Genomic DNA, 24,247 nt, shown 5'->3' with positions numbered 1-24,247 from the left:
CCTAGATATGCAGATGGCCTCATAGATTCGTGAAAAAATGTCATACCGCACACGGCGCAGCTGCTGCTTAAATCCCCCGTCCCTTAAAGCTCCGTGACGGAGAACTCGCCCTTCAGGACCGCAGTGTCCTTGAGCTTGCCATCCTCGCCGACCTCCAATACGCCGACCTCCTGGCCCTCGCTGTCGACGACGGTGGCCTTGGCGCCCTCTTTGACTTGGTACAGCCTCACTTCTACGTCCTGCGTGTAGTCGTACACGGCGCCCACGGCCTTGGAGCTGCCCAGGACCAGGACGGTATTCTCGCGCACGTAGAGCGGGAGCGTGCCGAAGCCGTGCGTCTCCTTGAACCAGCCGGGGCCCTCGCGGGACTCGCCCGAGAAGAACGAGGTCCACTTGCCCTTGGGCAGGTAGAAGTCCACCTCGCCCGACTCGGTGAAGATCGGGGCCGCCAGGATGCTGGGTCCCAGCATGAACTGGCGGTCGAGGTACCAGGAGGTCGGGTCGTCGGGGAACTCGATGCACATGGCGCGCAGGGACAGGGGGATGCCCTGCTCGACGGCGACCTGCACCTCGGAGAAGATGTAGGGCATCAGGCGCGACTTGAGGGCGGTCCACTTGGCCACCGTCTTGGAGCAGCCCTCCTCGGTCTGGTCGTCGTCATCGATGACCCACGGCACGCGGTACGAGCTGCTGCCGTGGAGACGGCTGTGGCTGCAGAGCAGGCCCATGGCCACCCAGCGCTTGTAGATCCAGGGAGTCGGGTAGCCCTCGAAGCCGCCAATGTCGCAGCTCCAGAAGGAGAAGCCGCTGAGCCCCAGGCCGAGACCGCCGCGGATGGACTCGGCCATGGCCTCGGGCGTCGACTCGCAGTCGCCGCCCCACTGCAGGGGGAAGCGCTGCGTGCCGGCGCAGGCGGCTCTGGCGAACAGGACGGCCTCATTCTGTCCGTAGCGCTTCTGCAGGGCCTCGTAGACGACCTTGTTGTAGATGAAGGCGTAGTAGTTGTGCATCTTGACAGGGTCCACGGTCTTGTCGTGCCACTCCACGTCCAGGGTGGGGATGCGCTCGCCAAAGTCCGTCTTGATGGAGTCGACGCCCTGGTCGAACAGCGTGTTCAGCTTGTCCGTGTACCACTGGCAGGCCTCGGGATTGGTGAAGTCCACCAGGCCCATGCCGGCTTGCCAGAGGTCCCACTGCCAGACGTCGCCGTTCTTGCGCTTCACGAGGTAGCCCTTCTCGGCCGCCTCCTTGAACGCCACGCCGTGCTGCGCGATGTAGGGGTTGATCCACACGCAGACCTTCTTGCAGAGGCCAGACTCCTTGAGGCGGGCGATTTGGCCCTTGGGGTCGGGGAACCGCTCCGAGTCAAAGACGAAGTCGGTCCACGTGAATGCCTTCATCCAGAAACAGTCGTAGTGGAAGACGTCGACGGGCGAGCCCCGCGACTTCATGCCCTCCAGGAAAGTGTTGACCGTCTGCTCATCGTAGTTGGTTGTGAAGCTCGTCGTCAGCCAGAGGCCGAAACTCCAGCTGGGCACCTTGCCGGCCTTGCCCGTGAGAGTGGTATAGCGCTTCAGGATGTCCTTGGGCGTGGGTCCGTAAATAATGTACCACTTGAGCCTCTGGCCCTCGACAACGGTCTGCAGGCGGTTGCAGCGTTCGCTTCCGATCTCCAGCTCCACCTTGCCGGGCGTGTCGATGAACACACCGTACCCCTTGGAGCTAAGCCAAAAAGAGACGTTCTTGTAGGCCTGCTCGCTGGACGTGCCGCCGTCGGCATTCCACAGGCTGATGGACTGGCCGACCTTGTTGTAGGCGCCGAACCTCTCACCGAGGCCGTGGATGGTTTCACCGACGCCGAGCGTGGTCTGGGTAAACATGTAGTGCTTGAAGTCGCGCATGTCCCCAGTCTGCATTGGCGTGCTTGGCGCAGGGTTGTATGCCAGGCCGACGCTTCGGCTCCCAAGGGACGTCAGCCGCTTGGAGCCGTCGGTACTGTGGAACTGAATGTCAAAATCCGAGTGGATGGTGGCGGACAGAGATCCCGAGGATAAAGTCGTGCCCTTGTCGCCCTTCTGGATCTGCGCCTCAACCGCTGGTCTGCCATCTGGGAAAAGCTCGAAATGAGGACCCTTGTTGAGCGCACCGGCCCAGTGAGTTGCCTCGACGGAGATGACACCGTCAAACTCGGCCTTGATGTCCTGTCTTGGTGTGAGCGGTGTGCCGTGAGGATCTGAGAGGGGAAGGGGGAAGGGGGCCAAGCTGGCCGGGTCAACTTACAAGAGTCACTGTGCTCGCATTCAACGTGTGGCCTCGAGTTAGGATTTTCCTCGTCGGGCACAGCAGACTGAGGCCGTTTCCGCCTTCGATCTCGGTGGTGTAGTAAACTTCCTCTGCGTATTCCACCGCCGTGCCCTCGGCGGGCAGCCACATTCCATCGCGGAGGCGGACCATGATGAGCAGCGGTCAAAGGGGTATCTTCACACAAACAGACGATGAACAGAGAAGTTTAGGAGTCAAGACACAATTCACCCGGACAGGTGAGATCGAGTGAATCTCGTCTCTTGTACGGCAATCTTGAGCACGAGGGCTGGGAGGATTAGTCGGCAGACGAGAGGGCTCACACGGCAGAGTTCCGCTGCCGGGACGGCGGCCAGCGAATCCCATCGTCGCAATCCCGCCGGTACCCGCAATGGAACGAGCCTCGGCCGCGAGGCCACTGATTCATGTTTAGCCATTGGTATCGACCGATTGGTTCCGGGCTGCGGCCCGATAGCGCAGGATCGTGTGTGGACTGAGGCGGGTGTTGGCGAGAGAGAAACGGAGACGGAGCGCGTAAAGGAAGCGTGGAGTAAGCGGTACGCGTACATACAGTGTAGTACACAAAGAATGACAGGGCGGGCAAGGGAGCAAAGAGGTATCGGCGGGCATCAGCAGGTAGGTCGCGGGGCAAGGCCACAGCAGGCCACAGCAGGCCACAGCAGGTCACAGCAGGCCACAGCAGGTCACAGCAGGCCACTCGCGGATGATGCAGAGATCTGGGGCGCTGGTGTGGGGTCGACGCCGTCCCCCGGCGCCGTTAGCGTTGGCCATTCTTCACCCGGACTGGTCGGATTTGAGCGGTTCTCGGGGTCCGGATCAGCTGGGGCCGCCGGCTCGTTCATTGGTGGAAACGAGCCGAGATGGTATCCACCCGCCAAGCCCCGGCCATTCGCTCGCCCCCGCAAGCGAACCCCAGTCAACTCCACGTCGTCACCCTGCAGATCCAGCTACGCGAGCTTTCTCCAACTTTCATCTCCAACGGTTTCCCCTCATGCAGATGCCCATCGCCAGCTTCACAAGCCAATATGCAATTGAAATGGCCTGCTGCATCTCCTAATTAGCTGCCCGACAGCTGTCGTCTGCCTGCCGTCAGGATGCTGCTTTGGGTCCCCAACACCGCCACTCCCCTCCCTGCGAGGCCAAGTGCAGGAACGGCGAGGGGTAGTCTATATTCCGCCCAATGAATACCACACAAGACCGCTGCTCGAGCAAATTAGCATTACATCGCTCCAGATATTGACTTCCCACTCCGGGGTGGACTGGGGATGTGTGATCGATGCGGAGAAGCTGCCCTTCCGTCGGCTGTTCTGCCCCAATGCAATTACGTCTGTTTACTTCGCTTCCTTGGCCGTGGCATCATGTCACTCTCTGTCGGGTCGAGAAGCTGCGCGCGCGAGCGTATTAATACCCTCTGATGGCGCGCGTCACCCTCCAGTCGCGCCCTCCAAGCTCTGGAGCTCTAGCCTGAACCTCGCCCTGTGTTCCATTGACCCGATAACGGATCAGGAATCATGAAGTTCTCTCTGACACTCACCTCGCTGCTGGTCGCGGCCATCAACGCCCAGAACAGCAGCTGCACGCCCGTCTACAAGAACCCCAATGCCACCGTCGACGACAGAGTCTCCGACCTCCTCAAGCGCATGACCATTGAGGAGAAGACTGCTCAATTGCTCCAGGCCGACATCCGTGACTACCTCAACCTTACCGATGGCCGTTTCAACGAGAGCGGCCTTGCCTGGGTTGCCGAGAAGCGGGCCAATTCCATCTGGACTGGTCTCTACTCTACCGTAGACAAGATCTCCTTCGGCGCCAAGGTCGCCCAGGACTACCTGGTGCACAACACAACTCTTGGTGAGTTGAGCCACCATCAATTGGTTCAATTGACATGCTGAGACTCTCTAGGTATCCCGGCCTTCATCCAGAGCGAGGGTATCCACGGCTTCCTCGCCCTCAATGCCACCATCTTCAACTCGCCAATTGCTCACGGCTGCTCGTGGAACCCTCTTTTGGTCGAGAAGATGGCCAATGTCATTGCCATTGAGTCCAAGGCTCTCGGTGTCAACCAGATCTTTGCCCCCGTTGTCGACTTGGCCCGCGAGCTGAGATTTGGCCGTGTCGAGGAGACCTACGGCGAGGACCCCTTCTTGTAAGTGCCATTGGCGTTTAGTTCTTGTTTTGTATTTTTATACGCATGCTGACAGGCCGCAGGGTTGGAGAATACGGCTACCACTACACCAAGGGTCTTCAGGAGGAGGGCGTCTGCGCCATGGTAAAGCACTTCGCTGCCTTTGCTACCCCCGAGCAGGGTGTCAACACTGCTCCCGTCCACGGCGGCCCCAGAGAGCTTCGCACTACCTACCTTCCCGCATTCAAGCGCGCAATCTTCGATGCCGACGCCTGGAGCATCATGTCCTCCTACAACGCCTACGACGGTGTCCCGACTGTTGCCGACCACCATCTCTTGACCGAGATTCTGCGTGAGGAATGGGGCTACGAGTACTACGTTATCGTAAGTTGAATCGGCAAATTTGGCCTTCATCCCGACTAACAATGCCATACCAGTCCGATGCCGGCGGTACCGCTCGTCTGTCCAACGCCTTCTTCGTCTGCGGAGAGACTGATGATGCCTGCATTACCCTGAACGTATGTACCAATCCTTGATTCCCGTTGTTACAGCTTACTCATTGACGCTAGTCCCTCCCTGCCGGTAACGACGTCGAGATGGGTGGCGGCCGCTACAGCTTCCAATACATTCCCGAGCTTGTCGCCAACGGCACTCTCCCCCAGGACGTTGTCGACACTGCTGTCTCCCGTGTCCTCCGTGCCAAGTTCAAGTCCGGCATCTTTGAGCACCCCTACACCGGCGTGCCCGACGACGAGGTCTTCAAATATCTCAACACCGAAGAGCACCGCAAGATTGCCCGCGATCTCGATGCCGAGAGTATCATCCTGCTCGAGAACCACAACGAGACCCTCCCCTTGAAGAAGGATGCCCACGTGGCCGTCATCGGACCCATGGCTCACGGATATGTCAACGTAGGTCGTCCTTGCGCCCGAAAGACGTAGAAGAGTGCTAACAAAACAGTATGGCGACTACGTCATCCACACCGCCATGCAGCGTGGTGTCACTCCCCTCGACGGCATCAAGGCCGCCAGCGAGGGCACCGTCACCTATGCTAAGGGCGCCGAGAGATGGTCGAACGACGAGTCCGGCTTCGCTGAGGCCATTGCTGCTGCGGAGGCTGCCGACGTTGCTGTCGTCGTTGTCGGAACTTGGTCTCGCGACCAAGACGAGCTCTGGGCCGGCCTGAACGCCACCACGGGCGAGCACATCGATGTCCACGACTTCAAGCTCGTCGGAGCCATGGGCCGTCTTGTCAAGGCTGTCATCGACACCGGCAAGCCCACCGTTGTCATCTTCAGCTCCGGCAAGCCCATCACCGAGCCTTGGATCTCCGATGAGGCTGGTGCTTTGGTCCAGATGTTCTACCAGGGTGAGGAGGGTGGCCACGCGCTGGCTGACATCCTGTACGGCAACGTCAACCCCTCTGGAAAGCTCTCCGTCGCCTTCCCCTACGACGTCGGCACCACTCCCGTTTACTACGACTACCTCAACTCTGCTCGCTCCTGGCCCAACCCGGGTAAGGAGTACGCCAACGGCACTTTGGTCTTTGGCAGCAACTACGTGTTGTCGACGCCCCTGCCCTTGTACGAGGTATGTGAAGCTTCCATTAAACTTTGAAGAAGAAAAAGAAGATGTACTAACCCGGCTTAGTTCGGCTACGGCCTGTCTTACAGCACCTTCGACTACACGGACATCAGCGTCTCCTCTTCGACCGTCTCCGCGAGCGATACCGTCACCTTGAACGTCAAGGTGACCAACAACTCGACTCGCGACGGCGCCGAAGTCGTCCAGGTCTACGTCAAGGACCTGATCTCCTCTATCGTCGTCCCCAACAAGGAGCTGCGCGGCTTCTCCAAGGTCTTCATCAAGGCCGGCGAGACTGCCGACGTCTCCATTGACCTGCCCGTCTCCAGCTGGGGTCTCTGGGACAAGAAGCTGCAGTACGTCGTCGAGCCCGGTGACTTCACCCTCTTTGTCGGCTCCTCCAGCGACGACTTCCGCGGCAACGTCACCGTGACGGTCGCCTAAGGGCTGGTCGGCATCGATGCACTAGAGTAGTGTGTGGGTTAAGGGTTGGATAATGTTGCCCTCGGCCAGCTTTGGCCATCTTCTCTGTAGATATTGTGTAATGTTTGAATGAAAAGACGACGACGAATGACTTGGACTGAACAAGCTCCTACTCGATACGATACTTTGCCATCTGCCCTTTTCAAATGATGATTTTTCTTTTTTGGAAACAAAAACAGTGACACCTGTGAGAAGTCACCCTCGGATGGCCCGCTGCACCCCATCATGTACCATCTCGAGGCAATTTACTTTCAAAAGCTTTGTCGACAAGGCTGCTACCGCAACTGAGTTCACAGAATTTCTTCTTGCCCGATGCATTCTGTTTAGGCATACTCTCCTGAATCAGCTTTGCGTTTCCAAAGGGTTGGATAGGTTCGCAGAACTCCCGGCAGATCACGGCATTTGCGGCCCTCCCTTCCCTCTTCTTCATCTCAAGTTCGTTAAATGACGACACGTTTGTCATAATTTGCTCCCAAATGCGGAAATAATTTCGCATTCAAAAACCCCTGCTCCCTTTTCGTCTGAGGAGAAAAGGACTGGGGAGGGAGTATCAGGCAAAGTGTGCCTAAAGGACCGAATGCCCGGCCTTACAACCCTCCCATAACCCCATTCCTATTCGGACTCTCGGTTCGACTTTCTGCGTCTTGGTGCCATCTTTCTTCTTCCCTTTGACTTTTGCGTGACGCCTACCTGTCGTCTCGGCGTCCTTTTGTGGCCTGTGTCTGTGTGTCTCTCAAACGTCGGATGATGATCTCCCACGAAGGCGAGCCATGGCAACGCACCATATACCGTTGCAATCGGCAAGAATAGTCGTAGTGGTCTTCCCCCGTCCGGTATTTCGCATAGGGAATACTACCCTTTTTCACACCCCTCTTTATCTCTCTACAAGGTGGCTTGATATATGTGTTGTCAATTTAAAATGCAGGTCGCGTGCGCATGTATAAGCGGCCCGCGTGCAGTTCCGGTGTCCAATGGGCGGCCATCAGACCCAGCACCAAAGGGTTGTTTTCTCTTTACTTTTGTCAAGGAGCCATTCTGTGCCGCCCGGGGTCTGATACACACCCCGATCTCCCCAAAACAACCTCGTCGACTTTCTCGCCTGACCTCACTTTGGGGGTGGGGGGTGTGATCCTCAAGCCCGACCAAAACCGAACAACGGATGCAGCGCACGGCCGTGTCATCGCTCATCCAACCCCGGCCGGCAGCTCTTTTCCTCCTTCCATGTTCCATGAACGTTTTCGCCCTGATTCTTTTCCCTCTTGTTTTCTTCTTTTCTTTCTGTAACCAAAAGGTCTCAACCCCGGGCGCGCAGCGAACCAAAGTCCTTTTTTGACAGCCTTGGCATCATATCCGTTTCTTGCTGAAGTCGCATCGTCTTGCCAACCTGCCGATCTTCGGTGCCTTCTCTCCTCTCCCAGATTGATTTGAGTCCAAGACTACGAGCACGGAAATAAGGTCGGCACTTGCGTGCGATTGCTATAGCGTCAGTCAGTGCTTCCCGCAGATGGCGCACTTCAAGGGTGAGAGAGGTTGGGATGGCGCCTGTGCATCGAGAGACAACAGGAAACACCAAGAACCAAACTTCTAGAACCTCCGTCATCCCTCGCATTTACAAAAGTCGCGAACTTTGCGTCTTCTTTTCTCTCTGTTGTACCGCGGTACCTTCCATTCTTCCCCTTACCTGCCCCTCCCCCCCCCCCCTCCTACCCGAACTACCCTCCCTCACGTCCGCATTCACTCCCCCCTGTCTGCCTGTCCCTGTCCCCCTCATTCGTCTGGAGTCTTGCCACCCCCCCTCACTCCCTACTCGTTCCTCCTCGACGCTCTGAGAGGGCATTGCAGATGTGCTATTAATAGCCGCAAAACTCACACACCAATCAACCCAGTCTTCAGCAACCCCCCTCGACAACCCTGCTGCGCTGCATGTACGATGTAAGCCATGCAGCGGCAGATCCTGCAGTCTTGCAAGGACGCATGGGTGGTGGTCATGTATCCCTTGCAGTAGTCTCGCGGGAGGCTCTGCGCCTGCATCATTTCGCACCTCCTCCCGCTGCCCCCCTCGCCCCTTCACTGCTAATACTCCGGCCCGTGTAATAACCTTATACAATACATGGTTAAATCATAACACCCTAGCCCCTTACTCGTGGCCCGCAGCCCCGTTCGGCCCGGCGCAGGGCAAACGGGAAAGAAACGGGAGCGCCCTGCAGGTCAAAGTCCGGCCGAGGTGTGCAAAACAATCTTCCCACGTCAAAAGGGGGGAGGGAATAAGAAAGAAAGAGAAACCAAGGACTGGTTGGCGTGTTAGGCGTTAGGCACCTTGACAGATTTCCTTTTTGTTCTTCCAGTTTTCAAACTCGTGCCACACGGGTCGTCCCTTCGCCGGCGTCGCCCAGACCTTTTCTCGACATCGCTTCGTCCTTCTTCTTCTACTTCCTGCCCAGCCCTCCATCTTCACGTCTCTCCGCTTGGCATCTCGTCTTTCTTCCCCTCTATCGCGTCGCAGCTACTACATTTCAGACGCCCAGAAGTCTGGGGGAAAAAAACCTAATCGAGCACCTCTTCGGTTATTTAACCCCCCTTCTCTGTTCCCTTTCGTCCCTTTTTTTTCTTCATATTTTGCTTTCTGTAACTAGTGTCAAGCCGTAGGCACGGCTACGTTTGACGGCCTCCGGTCGGACTTTTGGTGTCCAGAAATGACCGTCCGCTGTTACATAGCTGCTTACAATTCCACTTTGGAGACGGCACTGGAAAGGAAGGTTTTGGTTGCAGAAGTCCAGCGCTTCAGAGATGAATATGACGATACGTTGTGACATTGTTTGTGACATTGGTGCAATCTAGTTACTTTTCGCCGACCCTGTTTTCCGGGGTGTGGCAGATTCTATAGTACATGATGATGTTCATTTCCACTCTCTCTATGATGTCGTGAGACTCGTAAATGATGCGTGCCCTTTAATAATATTAACTTACAACATGGGGGCGCTCATATAGGGAGGCCCTCCTCCGAATTCCCCAAAACAATGTTTCCCGATGCAGGTATGCACCGATAATGCTTTGTTGGGATGACGGAACCACACACCGCATCACTACTATTGTACAAGAGGTTCCCGGCAGCACACTGCTTCGGGGAAGATGATTGCAAGAATAAAGAACGTGGTAGATTTTGTGACAGATGCTGCAGGTAACCAAAACAGTCCATTCCTTCGCAGGTTTGCATGGCAAAACCTGGCGCAGCAGTGAAGGATAACGAGCGTTGGATTTCTCTGCTATCATAGCCCCGTCGAGCGCGATCTTTGTTGCGCCTTTCGCACGCCTCGGGTTCCTGGGGGCGGAAAACAGTCGCCAGCTTAGTTGGGCTGAGAGGGTGGGTGGTCTGGGTCCGCCGTGAGAGAAAATGACGAGGAAATGGGGAAGGATGGTGGGTGGGAAGAGACATTCCCAAGTTTGTATTGGTCAAGGCTTAGGCGAAGATACCGACAATTGACATACCCGCCGCTAAATAAAAAAGGTTAGCACCGCAATAAAACAAGTTGAGGAGTGCAGGTTTACTGACCTCCGGCAAGAACGTAGCAGAAGGCAGTGATCTTGTCCTTTGTGCTAAGAAGGCGGTTGGCCTCCTCGGAGAGGAAATCCTCAGCCAAAAGGTCGACCAGGGCAGCGTAGAGGAGCAGACCGGAAGAACTGTATCGGATTAGCCAAGCTCCATCATAGCCCACTATTAAAAAAGGACTTCCACTCACATGGCATTGAAAACACCGACGATGATGAGGCCGAAGGCACTGTCGGGATCGTATGTGGCTCTCGTGGCCAGACCGATGGCTTGTCCGATGGGAGCCGTGGTACCAAACGCAACGACCAGCACCCAGGGGCGGATGCTGCCCTTGGGATACGGAACAGCGGCAATACGGGATCCCAGACCAAGTCCTTCAAACATCTGGTGGAACAAGATGGCAACGAGAAGGACAATGAAGCCGTCAACGGTGATGGAAATCGTCATGCCAACAAATACGGAGTGAAACAGGATGCCGCCTTCGAGCATGGTAATGTTGAGGGACATTTTGCGATATACGGCGGGGTCAACCTGCTGGCCCTCGGCATCATAGAACGGATCTTCCTCCTTGACTTCCGCTACGGCAACTTGCGATGACTGCTTCTCCTGGGCCAGAGTGACCATGTTCATCATCTCCATACGGTGACGCACGTACTGCTCGTAGAAGACGACGAACCAAGGGGGCATGTCGGAGTCAGACAGGGGGTTTGCGGGTGGCACGCCAAGGGCGCTCTCCTGAAGCTTCTCGTCATATGCTCGCTTGGCAAACTGCTTCTCAAAGTCGATGCTGTCAACTTCGGCGTCGAAGCTGCTTGAGGTGTAGCGCGTCGGTTGTGGCGCGACTTGGGCCGGGCCATGAGCATGCGAATGCATTACGTCGCCCGTAGGACCTCCGTGAGAGTGGCCGCCCACCTTGGAGTTGATCCACATTTCGACGGTAAACAGAAGGAACATGGAAGCCATCATGATCGCGCCGGGCAGCGGCGGGTAATCCTTGGTGAAGAGGTCCGGGAGGCAGGGGTTCGTGAGGCTGCCGAAGGCTGTTGGTAGAAGCTGTGCCGTGTAAGTCAACTGTGCTGTCGAGGCGAGACGATGCACTTACATGAACAAAAGCTGTTGCGATGAGCACGCCAGTACCAAAGTGCTTGCATGCGAAGAAGACCTTGGGAGGGACTTTCATCCACTTGACCTTCTTGGCAACCACGGGAAATCCAGCGCCTGAACACACTCAGTTAGTACTTCAACCCACGGGATATCCATCGCATGTTCTGCGTACCAAAGATCGAAAAAGCCAAGACCAAAACTATGCCAAGTTAGCCAAATTGATCGGTGTCACGGTGTCTCGCTGGCTCGAGCTTACAGAGACCGGCGACGTGTAGCCCGACATCATATTCGCTACCGCCCTTGTTGCCACCGCCGCATTGCGGCTTGGCTTCTGTCATTCCATCCATCTCGATTAAAAAAAATTGGTTATTGCCGTAACAAAAGGGCTACTACTTGATTGGTAGCCCCGAAATAAAAAGAGAAGGAGAGTTGAGAAAGTTAGGGCAGCCAAAATTTCCAGGGCCGCCTACAAACAAGGACTCATTTGAAGAACGAAAGCGACAGAAAACAATGGGGACATAAGAAGCTGTCCCGCAGCTTCAGTAAGAGAACAGACGAAATGTCGAAATAATCCCCGCTGTCGTATTCTGGAGGGCAAGGGGAAAGGAGTGGACAGGATTAAAGGAAAAACGGAAGGAAGAAACGGACGTTAAAGAATAGAACGACAACAGACGCTCTTGTGGCGAGCAGAAAAGTCTTGGTCAAAGTCCGGGCTCGACTCGCTTTAATATGCTTCGTGTATGACAGCCCGCGTGAAGACAAGCACGGCAAGAATAAACGTCGACATGGGACAGTGGGGCATGTGCCGCCTAGCCGATTCAGAAATAGAAGAAGTTGTCAAGGACAAGGCAGCTGACGACAAGCCTTGGTGGGTTCATGATGGAAGACATGGCCTTAGCGTCCACCTTGCGGGAGGCGGGACACGGGAGGACCTGAAAGAGAGCAAGGTTTACCGTGGAGAGCTGCCGTGTGCATGGGTGCGAGGGTTTGGCTGAGTAGGAGGATACAGAGTAGGCTAAGTCGACCACGGTTCAATGCTGCAATTGCTGCGGTGCCTGAGACCCAGGTTGTCTCTAGCATCGTTAACCCCGGTAATCATCCGGATCCGATGTTGTTTGCCACAGCATGATTTACCGATGAAGGCGAGACTAGGAGTCTGAGAGTCCGGCTCGACCTGACAGACAAGAAACCGTTGGCGACGAATTGGCAACCAATGGATGGTAAGTTGCAGCCATTCCGACCAGGCCTTCCGGTTCGAGGCGGCCAGCTTGACATTTGTCACGCTTGGCATATACAAGTCATAATGGCTGATGATGAACAGCATCCAAAACGAGACGACGGTCGATCTTCCATCGGGTATATGCTAAGCGGGAAGGGATGTTGGCGCGGGTTGTGGGTTGTCGAATGGGGTCTCCCTCCGGCATTCGAAAGATTGGGTCGAGTGAAACGGGAGGCTCCCGGGGTCTGCGGCAAGGGTCGCCTTTCGGAGAATTCTTAACTCGAATTGACTCTAGCGAGGCTGCTGTGTAGCCACACAGAAGCGCGGGGGAGGCTGGACGCTAGGGGCGGAGAGATGGGGAAGAGACGGCGGGACTTGGCATAGCCGTCGACGGCCAAGAGTCAAGCCAAGAGCGCTGACACACCTGTGCCCTTTCCCATCATTAAGGGTAGTGTTTTGTCGTTCGGTTTGGCTTGGCCATGAATCGGCAGTGATGGTTGGCGATTGTTAGTGATGCTACATTGCATCTGCCGTATCAGTATGGATGAATGACTGTAGCACCAGCTTCTGGCCCGCTTCTTCCCTCTGGGGCGCCGCTGGGCCTCCTCCTCGTGTGTCTCACGTGTGGACTTGCCTCCGCGGGCCAAATAGTCGAGGGCAAGTTTTGCCTAACAGTCAACAGCTACCGCGACGGTCGAGGTCGGGGCTCAAGTCGGAGGCTGAAATCCATTGCAGAGAAAATGAGAAGTCCGAGTGTGAGAATGACTCTGAATGGGCTCACAAATGGGATGGGATGACATGCTGGCGCCGAGAAGTCTTGAATCGTCGCGCACAAATGGTTTCTGGGCAGGGTTGGTAAAACCTGGTGAGCCAAGGATTTGATGGAAAAGAGGAGCTCTCGGCGTCTGGGGTGGAAGAGATGAAGCCAACCGACGAAGGGCCGCGTGTTGTTGCTATCGAAATTGAAAAGCGCCTGGTGCATCCGAGCGAGAGTTGAGAAGTGACGAGGAAGAGAAGCTGCAGACGACGAAAAGTGGAGACGGTGTGTCTTGTTGTCGTTCATTCTTGCTTTTCGAAGAAACAAACAAGCAACTTGTTCCGAGCGCCTTCTAGACTCGAGATGGCCACTACCTATTCTCATGCCAGACAGAGGAGCCAACGGGCGGCTTTGGATTACGCTATAGCTACAACTTGCCCAAAGTCTGTAACACCCCCCAAACTCTTGGCAGAGCCGCCATCGCTTCCTGTCTCGGTGTACCCACGCGGCTTCTGGGGCTACCGTCGGCGTGAAACGCCTCCCCGGCCAATCGGTGCTGCATTGGCTCGGACCCCGTTCTGATCATCCTCACAAGCTGCTGGTCAGCCATGCAACGCTTTCGCAGCATCTTGCTGGCTTTGCCAGGGATGTCTCTGCCACTTCTTCTGCAAGCCAGGCTCAATTATGATATATGATTCTCTCGACTGCGCTTGCCGGCAGCCAATGGCCCTCGCTTACACTTTCAAGCCTACCCGGTACAGCTAGACATGACCGGGAAGACGTAAATAGGTGCCCCCTGACCGACGAACCTCGTGAGTGATCACCACCCGCTCAATGGAGGAACGGTGGAGTAGCCCTGGCGGGAAACCGCCGGGAATGCCTCCTAGAGACACCCAATCTTGAATCTTTTTGTCATTGTCCAGGGTTTCGTTTCGCCCTCTCGTGGTCTAGCCCATCAATATGCATTGAGGCAAGGCCTCTGACAACGAGCTTACTATTAGTCGACGACGTAAGGGGCTGGCTTGTAGCCGGCTACCTCTCCCAGACATTTCTGGGGGGGTACTATGACATGAAGAAGGCATAGATTTCTGTGGCTGTTTAATATACGACCACCACTCTCAAATTGTATCATTGTATTCTTCAACCTTTCCATCCACCAAGAACAAACCCAGCTCAATAATTCCCAAAATGCAAACTCCACGCGAGTCTCGAGACGCCATCCAACCATCGTCCAGTACGTGGGTTTCGGCTCATTCTCCTACTTGGCTACCCCCTCCCCTCACCCTCGCCTTGCCCGCCTCACCTTGCCTCACTTCTCCCCAGCTTGCTTGTTCATCACATCCTGGATGAAATGCGCAACTGCTGCTCGCATCGGCTTTCCTTGCCCACTGACCACCACTTGCCACTGCCTCATCTCACTTTGCAATAAGCCGGTCCCCGCTGACTGTTGGTCCAGCCACACCAGTTGCATCAGTCACACTAGATCGAGACACCTCTGTCAGTAGACTGAAAAGTGATCCGAAAGGTGAAGCCAAGAATGAAGTCAACGGACACCTCCAAGACAACACAGACATCTCACCAGCTCCGGTCTCTGGCACAGACGACAAAGCTAGGCCCGAAGGTCACTTCCTTTCCACTTCGAATGACATAACCAACAAGACCGAGGTCGTCAGGACCTCCTCTAGGGACCCGTACTCCAACGTTGATGGGGCGGACGCTTCCACCGTCGACACATTCTACCGGCCGGATCCCTACGACTTTGGCCGACACCGTCGTGAAAATGTCTCCAAGAAGCAGATGGCCATCGAGCACCCCAAGGGGAACAAGAGGAAACTCAAAAAGTTCTACAATAGACAGAACAGCCTCATTGACCAATTCCTTGGTGCAGAGGACGAGGAAAGACAGCAGGTCGCCGAAGATGCGCGGATGGGCCCCAAGATCAAGTTCGCCGTCAACGCTTCCTTCACCGTCAACTTTTGCCTGTTCATTATCCAACTCTATGCTGCAGTCTCGACTGGGTCTCTATCGGTAAGCATGCACCTGGTTCCCGGCGCTCACAGACTCTGTTAACTCGTGAAACACAGCTGTTCGCCACTGCAGCCGATGCCTTTGTTAGTAAACTTTTCCCTTGGTGAGGCATGATTGTAGAGGCTGACCAAAAGATGCCCAGATGGATCTTGTCTCATCCTTTGTGATGCTCATTACCTCGAGAATGGCCGCCCGGCCGAGTGTCTACAAGTATCCGGTGGTGAGTTTTGCCGCGACACCTTGGCGAGGTATTTTCCAGGATTTGACAGCCAAGCGGAGTTAGGGACGGACCAGGATTGAGACGATTGGCATCATCTTGTTCTGTGCTCTGATGACCACTGTCGCCATCCAATTGCTGGTAGGGTTTGCCAAGTCTATCGCGGCTTATTCGTTTGAGACGCTGATCTGGGGTGCAGGTCGAGTCAGGCCGAGCGCTTGGCGAGGGCAGCCGGTCGTCTGAAGAACTGCACATCATCCCTATCGTCATTGTGGGCGTGGCAATATTTGCCAAGGCAACCTTGATGGTGTATTGCTTCACATACCGGAAGTATCCCTCGGTGCATGTCTTTTTCGTACGGCCATCCCTTCTGCACGTTCGGACGACACCCGCTAATAGAAGCGTAGATCGACCACCGCAATGACATCGTCGTGAATAGCTTCGGCTTGATAATGTCTGTTGTTGGAGACCGATTCGTCTGGTACCTGGACCCTATCGGTGCCATCTGCATTGCACTGCTCATTCTGTTCTCTTGGGTCTCCAACGCATTCGACCAGGTATGGCTACTTGTCGGAAAGTCGGCGCCAAGGGAATTTGTCGCCAAGCTGGTTTACATGTCCATGACCCATGACACTCGGATTCTTAAGGTCGACACTGTAAGATGTACATTGCCAACTGTGTGGAAATTGTCTGACTGTAAGCAGTGCCGAGCGTACCATGCTGGCCAGAGGTACTACGTGGAAATTGACATTGTCATGGACGAGTCCACTCCTCTCAGAATCTCTCACGATGTCTCGCAGGAGCTGCAGCGAAAGGTTGAAGGTGAGTGTCCGTGCTGTGGTATTTGACCGGGTCGTAACTGACGGTTTCTTATAGGCCTCTCGGACGTAGAGAGAGCCTTTGTCCATGTTGATTGGGAAGACGTGCATAATGTCTCAACCGAGCATAAATCGCCTCATGAAGAGAAGGAGAAAAAGCCCAAGAGAACGCTGAAAGACATTCTGTTGAGGACGAAGAAGGACACCGCTCGAGCGAGTGAAGCCGAGATCTCGAGTGACCCAAATCCAGCATGATGGCAAGGAGGGATGGACGTTGAAGAGGGATCGTTTGAGCAATAAAGGGAAAAGGGAAAAAGAGGCAGGGACAAGATACTTGGCGTTTGGGCCGCAGTATTGTATAATTTATTCCATCAATCTCCACGATATCGTTGCAGCAATGGTGGGTTGGCCAACGTTTCGGCATGGGCCCACAACGACGGGGCCAGACGGGAACTAGCGGGACGCTTCTGCAACTGCCGCCGTGGAGCCCACGATGATATCCACTAGTCCCGCTGGCGGAGCGGCTTCGGCGCGACTTGAAACGAAGATGGGCACGGCAGATGGTGCTTGCTGCAGAGATGGACGAAATATCACGACACAAAGTAATGGCTTAGCTTGCGAAAGCCGCCGACGTGGCCAGGACACGTCATGCATGCCCAGATCCCCCAAGCACATCTGAAGCGCTTGCTCGTTAGTAACCACGATGGTATTTTTGTCAACTCTCAAGAGGTGGCGGTGTAAGTGTTCCTTGTAGCACTTGGCGTGATGAGTGTTGCGTTAAGTGCGACTTTGTCAGGCATCTCTTCTCTGATTGCCAGGTGAGCGACAGACTTGGCAGCCGAAGCAGTATGAGACGGCACAGCCAAGCGGTTTTGGCATGCCGTAGCTCTCTTCAACATACATGTCTTGGCTACGCGTCTTCCCCCCTCAACCCCAGTCTTGGCTTGGCGGAGTAGCGCATGGGAGGAGCACGGGAAAGATCGGGGGGGATGAGGCATGGTGGGACGAAGGGACGTGCTTGTCTTGGTCCTGGGGACACTGCCACATTCAATTTCTTAGAACACAACACCGATCATCAAATTTAAGATATCAGGTACTAGCAATCTGGTCAAACTTTCAGGTCCACCGGCTATTAAGAGGATCGGCTTCTTTCTAGTCAGAAGCGTCAAGGCCCTTGGTGTTTGTCTTTGATGTTGTTCTGGGTTTCGGATACGAGGACTCAGTCTGCCCAACGCTTCTTCTGACAATCGACGCATCTAGTTTATTAACTTATACGAGTTGTTATTGAAACCATGCTTCGTCCCTGGCGCCACTGTTCGGGTCCTAACGTTGTTCGATCGTCTTCGTGTAAGTGTTTGGGGCGAGTGCCGTATTCCAGCTCAACAACACGTCCAAATTCCCAAAGTGGCCAATTTTTCAGAGGTTTGTGACAAATACAAGCGAGCATGATTTGGAGATTGACTCTGTTCATGAGGTCGATTTTCCTCGTCCACACAAGTCTAGACTCATAATATACCCATATGTTCGAGCACTCACACTTTCCTGATAACAGTATTACGTGGGATAGTGTACCTCAAGGGACGTGAGTGCTTGGGGCAGATGGGCTGCGATGTTTAGAAAGTGGATTTATGACTACCTGATATATCTTGCTCGGTGTCGTCTCCAGGGCCCCGATTCCTTCCAAAACTTCTCATATTACTGGAAATTCTTCGGTGGACAAAAGTGATTCATGTTGCAGAATGTACAAGTAGGATGCCGGCGGCGCCCCCTGAAACAGTACCATATCCACCAAGTGGAGAAGTATGATTTACTCCCCAGAGGAAAGCATCTGAGCGGAGCAGGTTCGTTACATACTCTTGTGGGTAGTAAGGCTGGTGACTATGACCATGTGTATCCGCAACAGACCGGGTAGAGTAACTCTGACACATCCTTCATCGAATGCGATAGCCCAGTTGCGGGTTACAAAGACAAGGAATGGATGAGGCTATGAAGGAAGCCAGCGAGCCATCTGTAACCAACCACTTATCAAATCCCTAACGTCTTGTCTGCAAACTCGTACGCCGCTTTCTCTCCAGGAGTGGACGCATTGCTAGAATCAAAGGCATGGCACCCCATGGCTCGCTTACCGGCCTCGCACAAGTCATCAACCGTCCCCCTCCCGACGTGCTGCGACTCGCCCAAGCCCCCGGGGAAGTCTGGCGGAGGCCGGCCCTCGAGGAAGTTCTCCCGCTGGCGTTTGAGATACATGATGTTTGTGTCACAAAGAGGAACCACGGGGATGTAGATAACGCTTGCGTCCCTGTCGCCAAGGTGGGAGCTCTCGACCATGTGCGCGACATCGCAGTGCCAGAACACCGCGTCCCCCGGCCGCACTGCAGGTATCGATACGAACCCATGAGGGCTGAGGTGAGAATGTTGTTGGGGTAGAAGTTCCTGGCCGGCGCCCATGGCTGCCCCGTGGAAGACGGGGCTCGTGTCCAAAGCCCAATTCCCACCAACCTGTGTTACAAAGGGCCGGAGCAGAGTGTAGGCAGTAGAAGCCCTCAGGTCGGGAAGAACTCGAAGCGTGCCGTTGGTAGGAGCACAGTCCGAAAGCGAGAGCCATCCCTGATTGTTGTCAGCGCGCTCAGATAGTGTCTAGATTCACTTCCCAGACATAAGGCGTACTCACCTGATAAGAACGGAACGCAGAACACCCTCCCGGTCCGCTGTACATGTCGAAATTTGCTTTCAGTCTGGGGCCAACATCCCAAGCATCATGCTCCTCCCAACGACCCTGCAAGATGTCGGCGTAACATTTCCGATATTCGGGGTCTTCCCACCGCTCTATGGAGCCACCATCTAGGTGTGGTCCAAGATTGAAGGATTTATCACCTGGCTAAGTCTGGGGTCAGGAAAGCAATGTGCGTGTTTTGCAGTCGCCTGCTTACTGTCCTTATTCGCAGCCTGTCGCAGTATGCGACTGGTTCAGCCAACACTACCCTATCGTCGGCATGCTTTTTCCATACTTTGTTGAGAGCAGTTTGTGTAATCATCATATTCTCATGCGATCTCGCCTCGAGTTGAGCTCTGGTCCAGTACAGTTCGTAGACTTGGATATTATCGGCCGGGAACCCCTTAGTTGATGGGTTGGTATGGACATAATCTCGGACGGACTGTTTCCATTGCAGCGCCATATGTTCTGGGACCAAACTGCGAACCACGATAGTACCGCAATCTTTTAACAGCTCCTTCGCCTGATCGGGTAGGCCGCCCCCGTTCTTCTTGATGTCTTCAAACTGAACCTCAGGGACAGCAGAAGAAGAGAACTGGGCAATACGCGGGATTGTTTTCAGCTGTATATGACGAAGTAGACGATGCCAGCTATTCAAGATGAGGTCTCCATTTCCGGCTGTGATTTCTCGCTTCAGTTCAGCAAACCGTGGCGGCAGCTCGACCTGGCCTTTGGAGAGCGAGACAAAGGCGTTGGCGATGGAGCCTTCTGACCTATTGGCCGCAGACATGGACGCAAATCTCGCAGAGAAGATACGGGATGGTTTACCAAAGTGCTGAATCCGACTTATCATGGGAAACGAGCATGCCATATTGGCTACCGTCGAGAGATTCCAAGTAAGGCAGGGTCTCACAACCTCAGCTTAATATCGAACTGTGACCAAAAAGACATGGTCCATAGTCTGATTGTAGTCTGTAAAGCACAGTCTAGCGAAACTTGTATTTATCCCAAGGCAGGTCTGCTTTTGTGCCCCCGAACGACCAAGGTGTAAGCAGGCGGTCGGTGACCTCTACGGGGCTAGTCCAGAAGAGGAGACTCCGCGTGTCGCCGCCTAAGCAATGAGAGCTGGGCATTGAACTGGTTAAATGTAACGTTACCGTATATCAATCCTTTAACTGGCTATATGGGCTGTTCATGAGACGACACTTCCTGCACGATACGTAGTGGAGTTGTGATACTCGAGACGCTACACAGTAGTCTCCCACCAGGGGGGAGAGGCGCTACAGAGCACCGGGGTCTTTGGGAAGCACTATTTCCCCTCTCAAATCGAAGCTATTTAATTTTTAGGATAAATCGTTAGCTTAAATGGACAGCAATACCAATTAGCTTGCCTCGTTTTCGATTCCATTACTGCGGTCCGGAATTCTTGCCCCGGGTGTTGACCCACAACGGCACCGAGTCCCCGAACTGCCCCATCAAATTCGTGCCCCATTCGGTAGCATGTGTCCCCGCCGCCACTGCCGGAGCCAGAAGGTGGGGCGCCTACGGTAAGCGGAAGAATTCTAATCCGGCGCATCGCCAAAATTTCGGGACAACCATCAGCCATCACGTATCACCAGGACCTCAATCGACGAGGAACACGACGACGGGCCCCACGAGAGCCCACCACCCCCAATCGACGACGAGACACGGTCAATCGATCGATCGAGCATCTCCCAAGAAACAACCACTCCGAGCCTTGTCCCGTTCCGTCGCCCACCATGAAACCCTCACCCATCCTCCAGGTGCTCAAGTTCAAGCATCTGCGTCTCACGACCAAGGATGTGAACAAGGGCTTCTACAAGGGAAACCGCACCGGCGCCATGGGTCGTCACACCAAGTTCGGAGGATACGTGATCGAGTGGCACAAGGTGCGGACGTACGTCGTGCCCGAAGGCTTGAAGGACTTCAAGGTTGGTCCTACTCTTCTCCCCCCTGTCTTCCTCCTTTGGCTCCGGGACAAACCTCTCAGTCCCGAGTAGAGAACCAAGAAATTGGAAGGATAAGTTTTTCTGACGATGTCATATCTCCACAGCTCACACCCTTCGTTTCCGAGGCTGTCCGCCCCGTAAGAGGATCCTACCCGACGAAAGAGGGCCCGCGCGATCCTAAGCTGTACCTCGAGAACTGGAAGCAGCAGAACGGTGTCGATTAAAGCGACTATGCGAATGGAGGAGGGCAAATAAAAGAAAAGGGAGCCGCTGGTGGACGACGAAAATCAATTGGCGTTGGAAAAATACAAACAGGGGCGAAAGCGAACCTCGGTTGAGTGTACAAGAGCTGTATATACCCTCGACACTGTAACAATATGTAAAACATTCACACGTGCCGGAGCCCTTGCAAGCTTTAACATTTTGATCCAAATAAATATTAGCAGGCTAAGCCAGAAAAACTATCACTACGCACTACGAATACAAACTCGGGTATTGCATTAGGCTCTGCTTTTTGTACAACATAATCAGGCGGTCTGCCCAACGCTTCCATTAACCGATTCCTTGCCCATGGTATTGGCCAAGGCAAGGTCCTCTGCCGCTGTAACAAATTTGTCCACCGGAGGTCTGATATTCTGGCTCTCTGGGACCTGGGTAGTGGACTCAGAAACTGCTGCCTCGTCGACGTCAGGGGTTTCATGATCCGCGTAATTCTGAAGGGGCATGGGGCTGATTGGTCGACTATCTGGTCTGCCACCAGACATCAGCGTCACCATACTCGCAGTTTCCGCATCTTTCTTGCCAAGGCTAAATGGTAAGGCGATGCCATCAAGGAACGGTCGTTTGCCTGCTATGCCAGTCCCGGGTTCGAAGTCGGGGCTTAGACCACCGGCGCCAGTGGCGGCCTCCTCGCTCTGCTTTTCTTGCTCCCTTCTCTTCTCGATGAGAGCAGCGACCGGTGTCTCGTCCACTTCTGTAGCTTGAGAGCCTGCGAGTCGAGAGTCTGTGGTCTGCGAGTCGAAGGTCTGTGATGTCTGGTGTTCATCAACAACAATACGCCGCTTGCTGCCAGGCCGTTCATCAACCGCCGCTGGGTCTTGGTGCTCAGCATCTTGGGACGAACCAGCTCCCTCGCCTCCGTTTGTCGTAGCTAGAGAACTTTTGGCCTCGAAATCGGCCTTCTTTTCTCTCCCAACCGTCATCTCGTCGTGTTTAGAGCCCCAGAGCGACCATAGAGCGAGGCCGATGCTCTTGTGTTTCTTCTTGTCAATCAGTTCGTCTGACGCCTTCCGTCGTCCAGCCAAAGCGGTGGGCGGTGGTTTTTCGCCATCGCCAAAATCTATGTAGCCATCCCCCAGGTCTTTGATAATGCTCTTGTGCACCTTGGCCTTGGCACTAGAGAATCGCTTGTCCCACGCAGCCTTTGTTTCAAGCCATCTTCTAACCGGTGTTGGCTGAACGACGCCAACCTCTTCTGACTTCATGGTACAACCGGGCAATTCCGACTCCGGGGCTAGTTCAAATACGACACCGCGCGTAGTGATCCTCTGCCGGATCATGTGTTTCTTGAATGGAGGCAGTGGCATGCCGGCCTTTCCTACTTGTTGTGGAGGGTGTGTTTCTTCTCCATCTTGCGGAGTACTGTCAGAATCAGAGGCCGAACTTGAGATCACGGAAATGTCGTCATCGTCCAAGATTTCTATCTCTGTTTGTTGTGCCCTTGCAAGAGCCCAGGCCCCGAACTGCGAAATCGCCCGATACATGTACTTGGCAGGTCGTGTGAAGCTGAGTGTCGGGGCTACGTGGCAGAGATCATCCCATACCTGGAGCTGCACGTCGGTGGGTTTGTATTTCTTCAACTGTGCCGAGCCTGCCTCATCGAGACCCGGTGGTGGGTACTTGGCAGGATTGGCACACTTGTGTGCAAGGTAAATCTGCTCATCACGCAGAACCTCGCCGCCTCCGACCATGATGAGCAATGGCGGGAGTCCACCAAGCGTCGGCTGCATCACAGGGCTAACCATTGGGTGAGATAACAAGGCATTGGTTGTGTACATCTAATATCATTAGCATCCGGCAACAGGTAGGACCAGGGAACCTACCTGAATTTGATCCTTCACCGTGGTGAGCTTGCCGTTGATAGTGACAGACAATTGCAAGGCTGTTTGGCTAGGATCTGCATTTTCAGAGGTGCTGGGATTGCTCTGAGCAGCTCCATTCCCATCGGTTCCATTTCCATCGTTAGATGACAGTGCAATCGGTGCCGCCTGTTTTTTCTCGAGGGTGTTAAGCTTAGTGGCGTTCTTTTCCTTGCCAACCCGTGCCTTGATGGCCTGCTCCTTCATCATCTCCATATCGTCTTCATTAGGAGGCGGCCAGGACCTTGACGGCTTGTGATGAAAGCCAGAAGACGGGATGTAATCCATCCCGTTGTCCCCCGAGACGCTGGGAAACGAGTGGGAAAGATCAACCCAGGGACTGATGAGGATGGCACCAGCGGGAAGGGGAATGCCCTGGTCCCTCAAGACGCACATCATCGACAAAACCATTCCACCGCCTGCTGAATCGCCAGCCAGCACAATTGTACTGGGATCCTGGACTGTGAGAAGATGGAGATAGGCTGCCAAACAGTCCTGCAAGCCGCAGGGGAAGGGGAACTGTGGCGCCAGTCGGTACCTAGGCGCAAAGACTCTGGCCTTCAGCTTGCGGGCATGTCGCTGCATCTGGTACCGATGCTCATCCACACTGCCAAAGAAGTAGGCTCCGCCGTGTACGTAAAACATCACCCTCTTCGTTACGCCGCCGTTCTTCTTCCGCTCGTGGTAGTCGGATCGCATCTCGATCCATTCGGCCTTGAGCGCGCTCTGCGGCTTCCGCCATTTCCACCATTTGCGGCCGCCGACAGCCCGGACGCCGGCAGGCCCCAGCTGCCTCTCAATCAGACCGGCTGATCTCTCAATCTGTTCCTCGGGAATCTCGACGTCCTCGACCTTGACCCATTGCGGATGCGGGACCCATTGAGCCGTGAATGCTTGTAGCTCCTCAACAGTGTGTTGGGAAGCGAACTCTAGGAAAGTTCGGACTAAGTGCAGGCCCTCATCGTAGGACAGATGGGCGGTCGGTCGCTTCTTCAACGGCTTGCGGTTGAGGTACTGGCAAATGTCAGTCGCTTGTGAGTTCTGCTGTCTCGTTCGGATCGCTGTCGAGTTTCTTCTCCAAAAACAATCCGGGGAAAGGATGGGGAAATCCTACATGTGAAAAGAGGGTGGAGACGACGGTTGGCGTTACTGCTAGAGACACCGAAGTGGTGTTGAGCTTCAGCGGATTCATGGCCACGTCTGGGCGAAGCTAGCGGCGAAA

The 24,247-nt window shown here is 54.7% G+C and overlaps 7 protein-coding genes across 7 annotated transcripts; 3 read left to right on the top strand and 4 right to left on the bottom strand.

The window, feature by feature from the left end:
- Positions 1 to 83: 83 nt before the first annotated feature.
- On the bottom strand, positions 84 to 2,454 carry EsH8_II_001295 (glycosyl hydrolases family 31-domain-containing protein; the record flags this gene model as incomplete). The annotated part of the gene is made up of 2 exons (XM_083264593.1): positions 84 to 2,201; positions 2,281 to 2,454. The coding sequence occupies 2 exons, from the start codon at positions 2,452 to 2,454 to the stop codon at positions 84 to 86; spliced, it is 2,292 nt and encodes a 763-aa protein (XP_083121915.1).
- A 1,379-nt stretch (positions 2,455 to 3,833) lies between these two features.
- On the top strand, positions 3,834 to 6,475 carry EsH8_II_001294 (glycoside hydrolase superfamily; the record flags this gene model as incomplete). Its single annotated transcript, XM_083264592.1, has 7 exons — positions 3,834 to 4,173; positions 4,225 to 4,468; positions 4,531 to 4,831; positions 4,885 to 4,965; positions 5,017 to 5,358; positions 5,408 to 6,037; positions 6,098 to 6,475. 7 exons carry the CDS (start codon positions 3,834 to 3,836, stop codon positions 6,473 to 6,475), a joined length of 2,316 nt encoding a protein of 771 aa, XP_083121914.1.
- A 3,496-nt stretch (positions 6,476 to 9,971) lies between these two features.
- On the bottom strand, positions 9,972 to 11,512 carry EsH8_II_001293 (Zinc/iron permease; the record flags this gene model as incomplete). Its single annotated transcript, XM_083264591.1, has 6 exons — positions 9,972 to 10,006; positions 10,065 to 10,192; positions 10,252 to 11,114; positions 11,164 to 11,279; positions 11,338 to 11,364; positions 11,422 to 11,512. 6 exons carry the CDS (start codon positions 11,510 to 11,512, stop codon positions 9,972 to 9,974), a joined length of 1,260 nt encoding a protein of 419 aa, XP_083121913.1.
- A 2,817-nt stretch (positions 11,513 to 14,329) lies between these two features.
- Positions 14,330 to 16,459, top strand: EsH8_II_001292 (cation diffusion facilitator family transporter; the record flags this gene model as incomplete). Its single annotated transcript, XM_083264590.1, has 8 exons — positions 14,330 to 14,375; positions 14,667 to 15,169; positions 15,226 to 15,252; positions 15,312 to 15,389; positions 15,586 to 15,741; positions 15,794 to 16,042; positions 16,091 to 16,208; positions 16,263 to 16,459. 8 exons carry the CDS (start codon positions 14,330 to 14,332, stop codon positions 16,457 to 16,459), a joined length of 1,374 nt encoding a protein of 457 aa, XP_083121912.1.
- Positions 16,460 to 18,229: 1,770 nt separating this feature from the next.
- On the bottom strand, positions 18,230 to 19,788 carry EsH8_II_001291 (DUF1479 domain-containing protein; the record flags this gene model as incomplete). The annotated part of the gene is made up of 3 exons (XM_083264589.1): positions 18,230 to 18,811; positions 18,876 to 19,082; positions 19,135 to 19,788. The coding sequence occupies 3 exons, from the start codon at positions 19,786 to 19,788 to the stop codon at positions 18,230 to 18,232; spliced, it is 1,443 nt and encodes a 480-aa protein (XP_083121911.1).
- Positions 19,789 to 20,677: 889 nt separating this feature from the next.
- EsH8_II_001290 (mitochondrial 54S ribosomal protein mL41) lies at positions 20,678 to 21,111 on the top strand (the record flags this gene model as incomplete). Its single annotated transcript, XM_083264588.1, has 2 exons — positions 20,678 to 20,869; positions 20,992 to 21,111. 2 exons carry the CDS (start codon positions 20,678 to 20,680, stop codon positions 21,109 to 21,111), a joined length of 312 nt encoding a protein of 103 aa, XP_083121910.1.
- A 303-nt stretch (positions 21,112 to 21,414) lies between these two features.
- Positions 21,415 to 24,217, bottom strand: EsH8_II_001289 (alpha/beta hydrolase; the record flags this gene model as incomplete). Its single annotated transcript, XM_083264587.1, has 3 exons — positions 21,415 to 22,944; positions 22,990 to 24,039; positions 24,140 to 24,217. The coding sequence occupies 3 exons, from the start codon at positions 24,215 to 24,217 to the stop codon at positions 21,415 to 21,417; spliced, it is 2,658 nt and encodes an 885-aa protein (XP_083121909.1).
- Between the last annotated feature and the right edge of the window lie 30 nt (positions 24,218 to 24,247).

The sequence above is a fragment of the Colletotrichum jinshuiense genome, chromosome 2, assembly GCF_051148585.1.
Source record: "Colletotrichum jinshuiense chromosome 2, complete sequence".
Taxonomy (NCBI): domain Eukaryota; kingdom Fungi; phylum Ascomycota; class Sordariomycetes; order Glomerellales; family Glomerellaceae; genus Colletotrichum; species Colletotrichum jinshuiense.
Note: the sequence above shows the minus strand (reverse complement) of the source record. Positions and strands in the feature narration are given on the sequence as shown.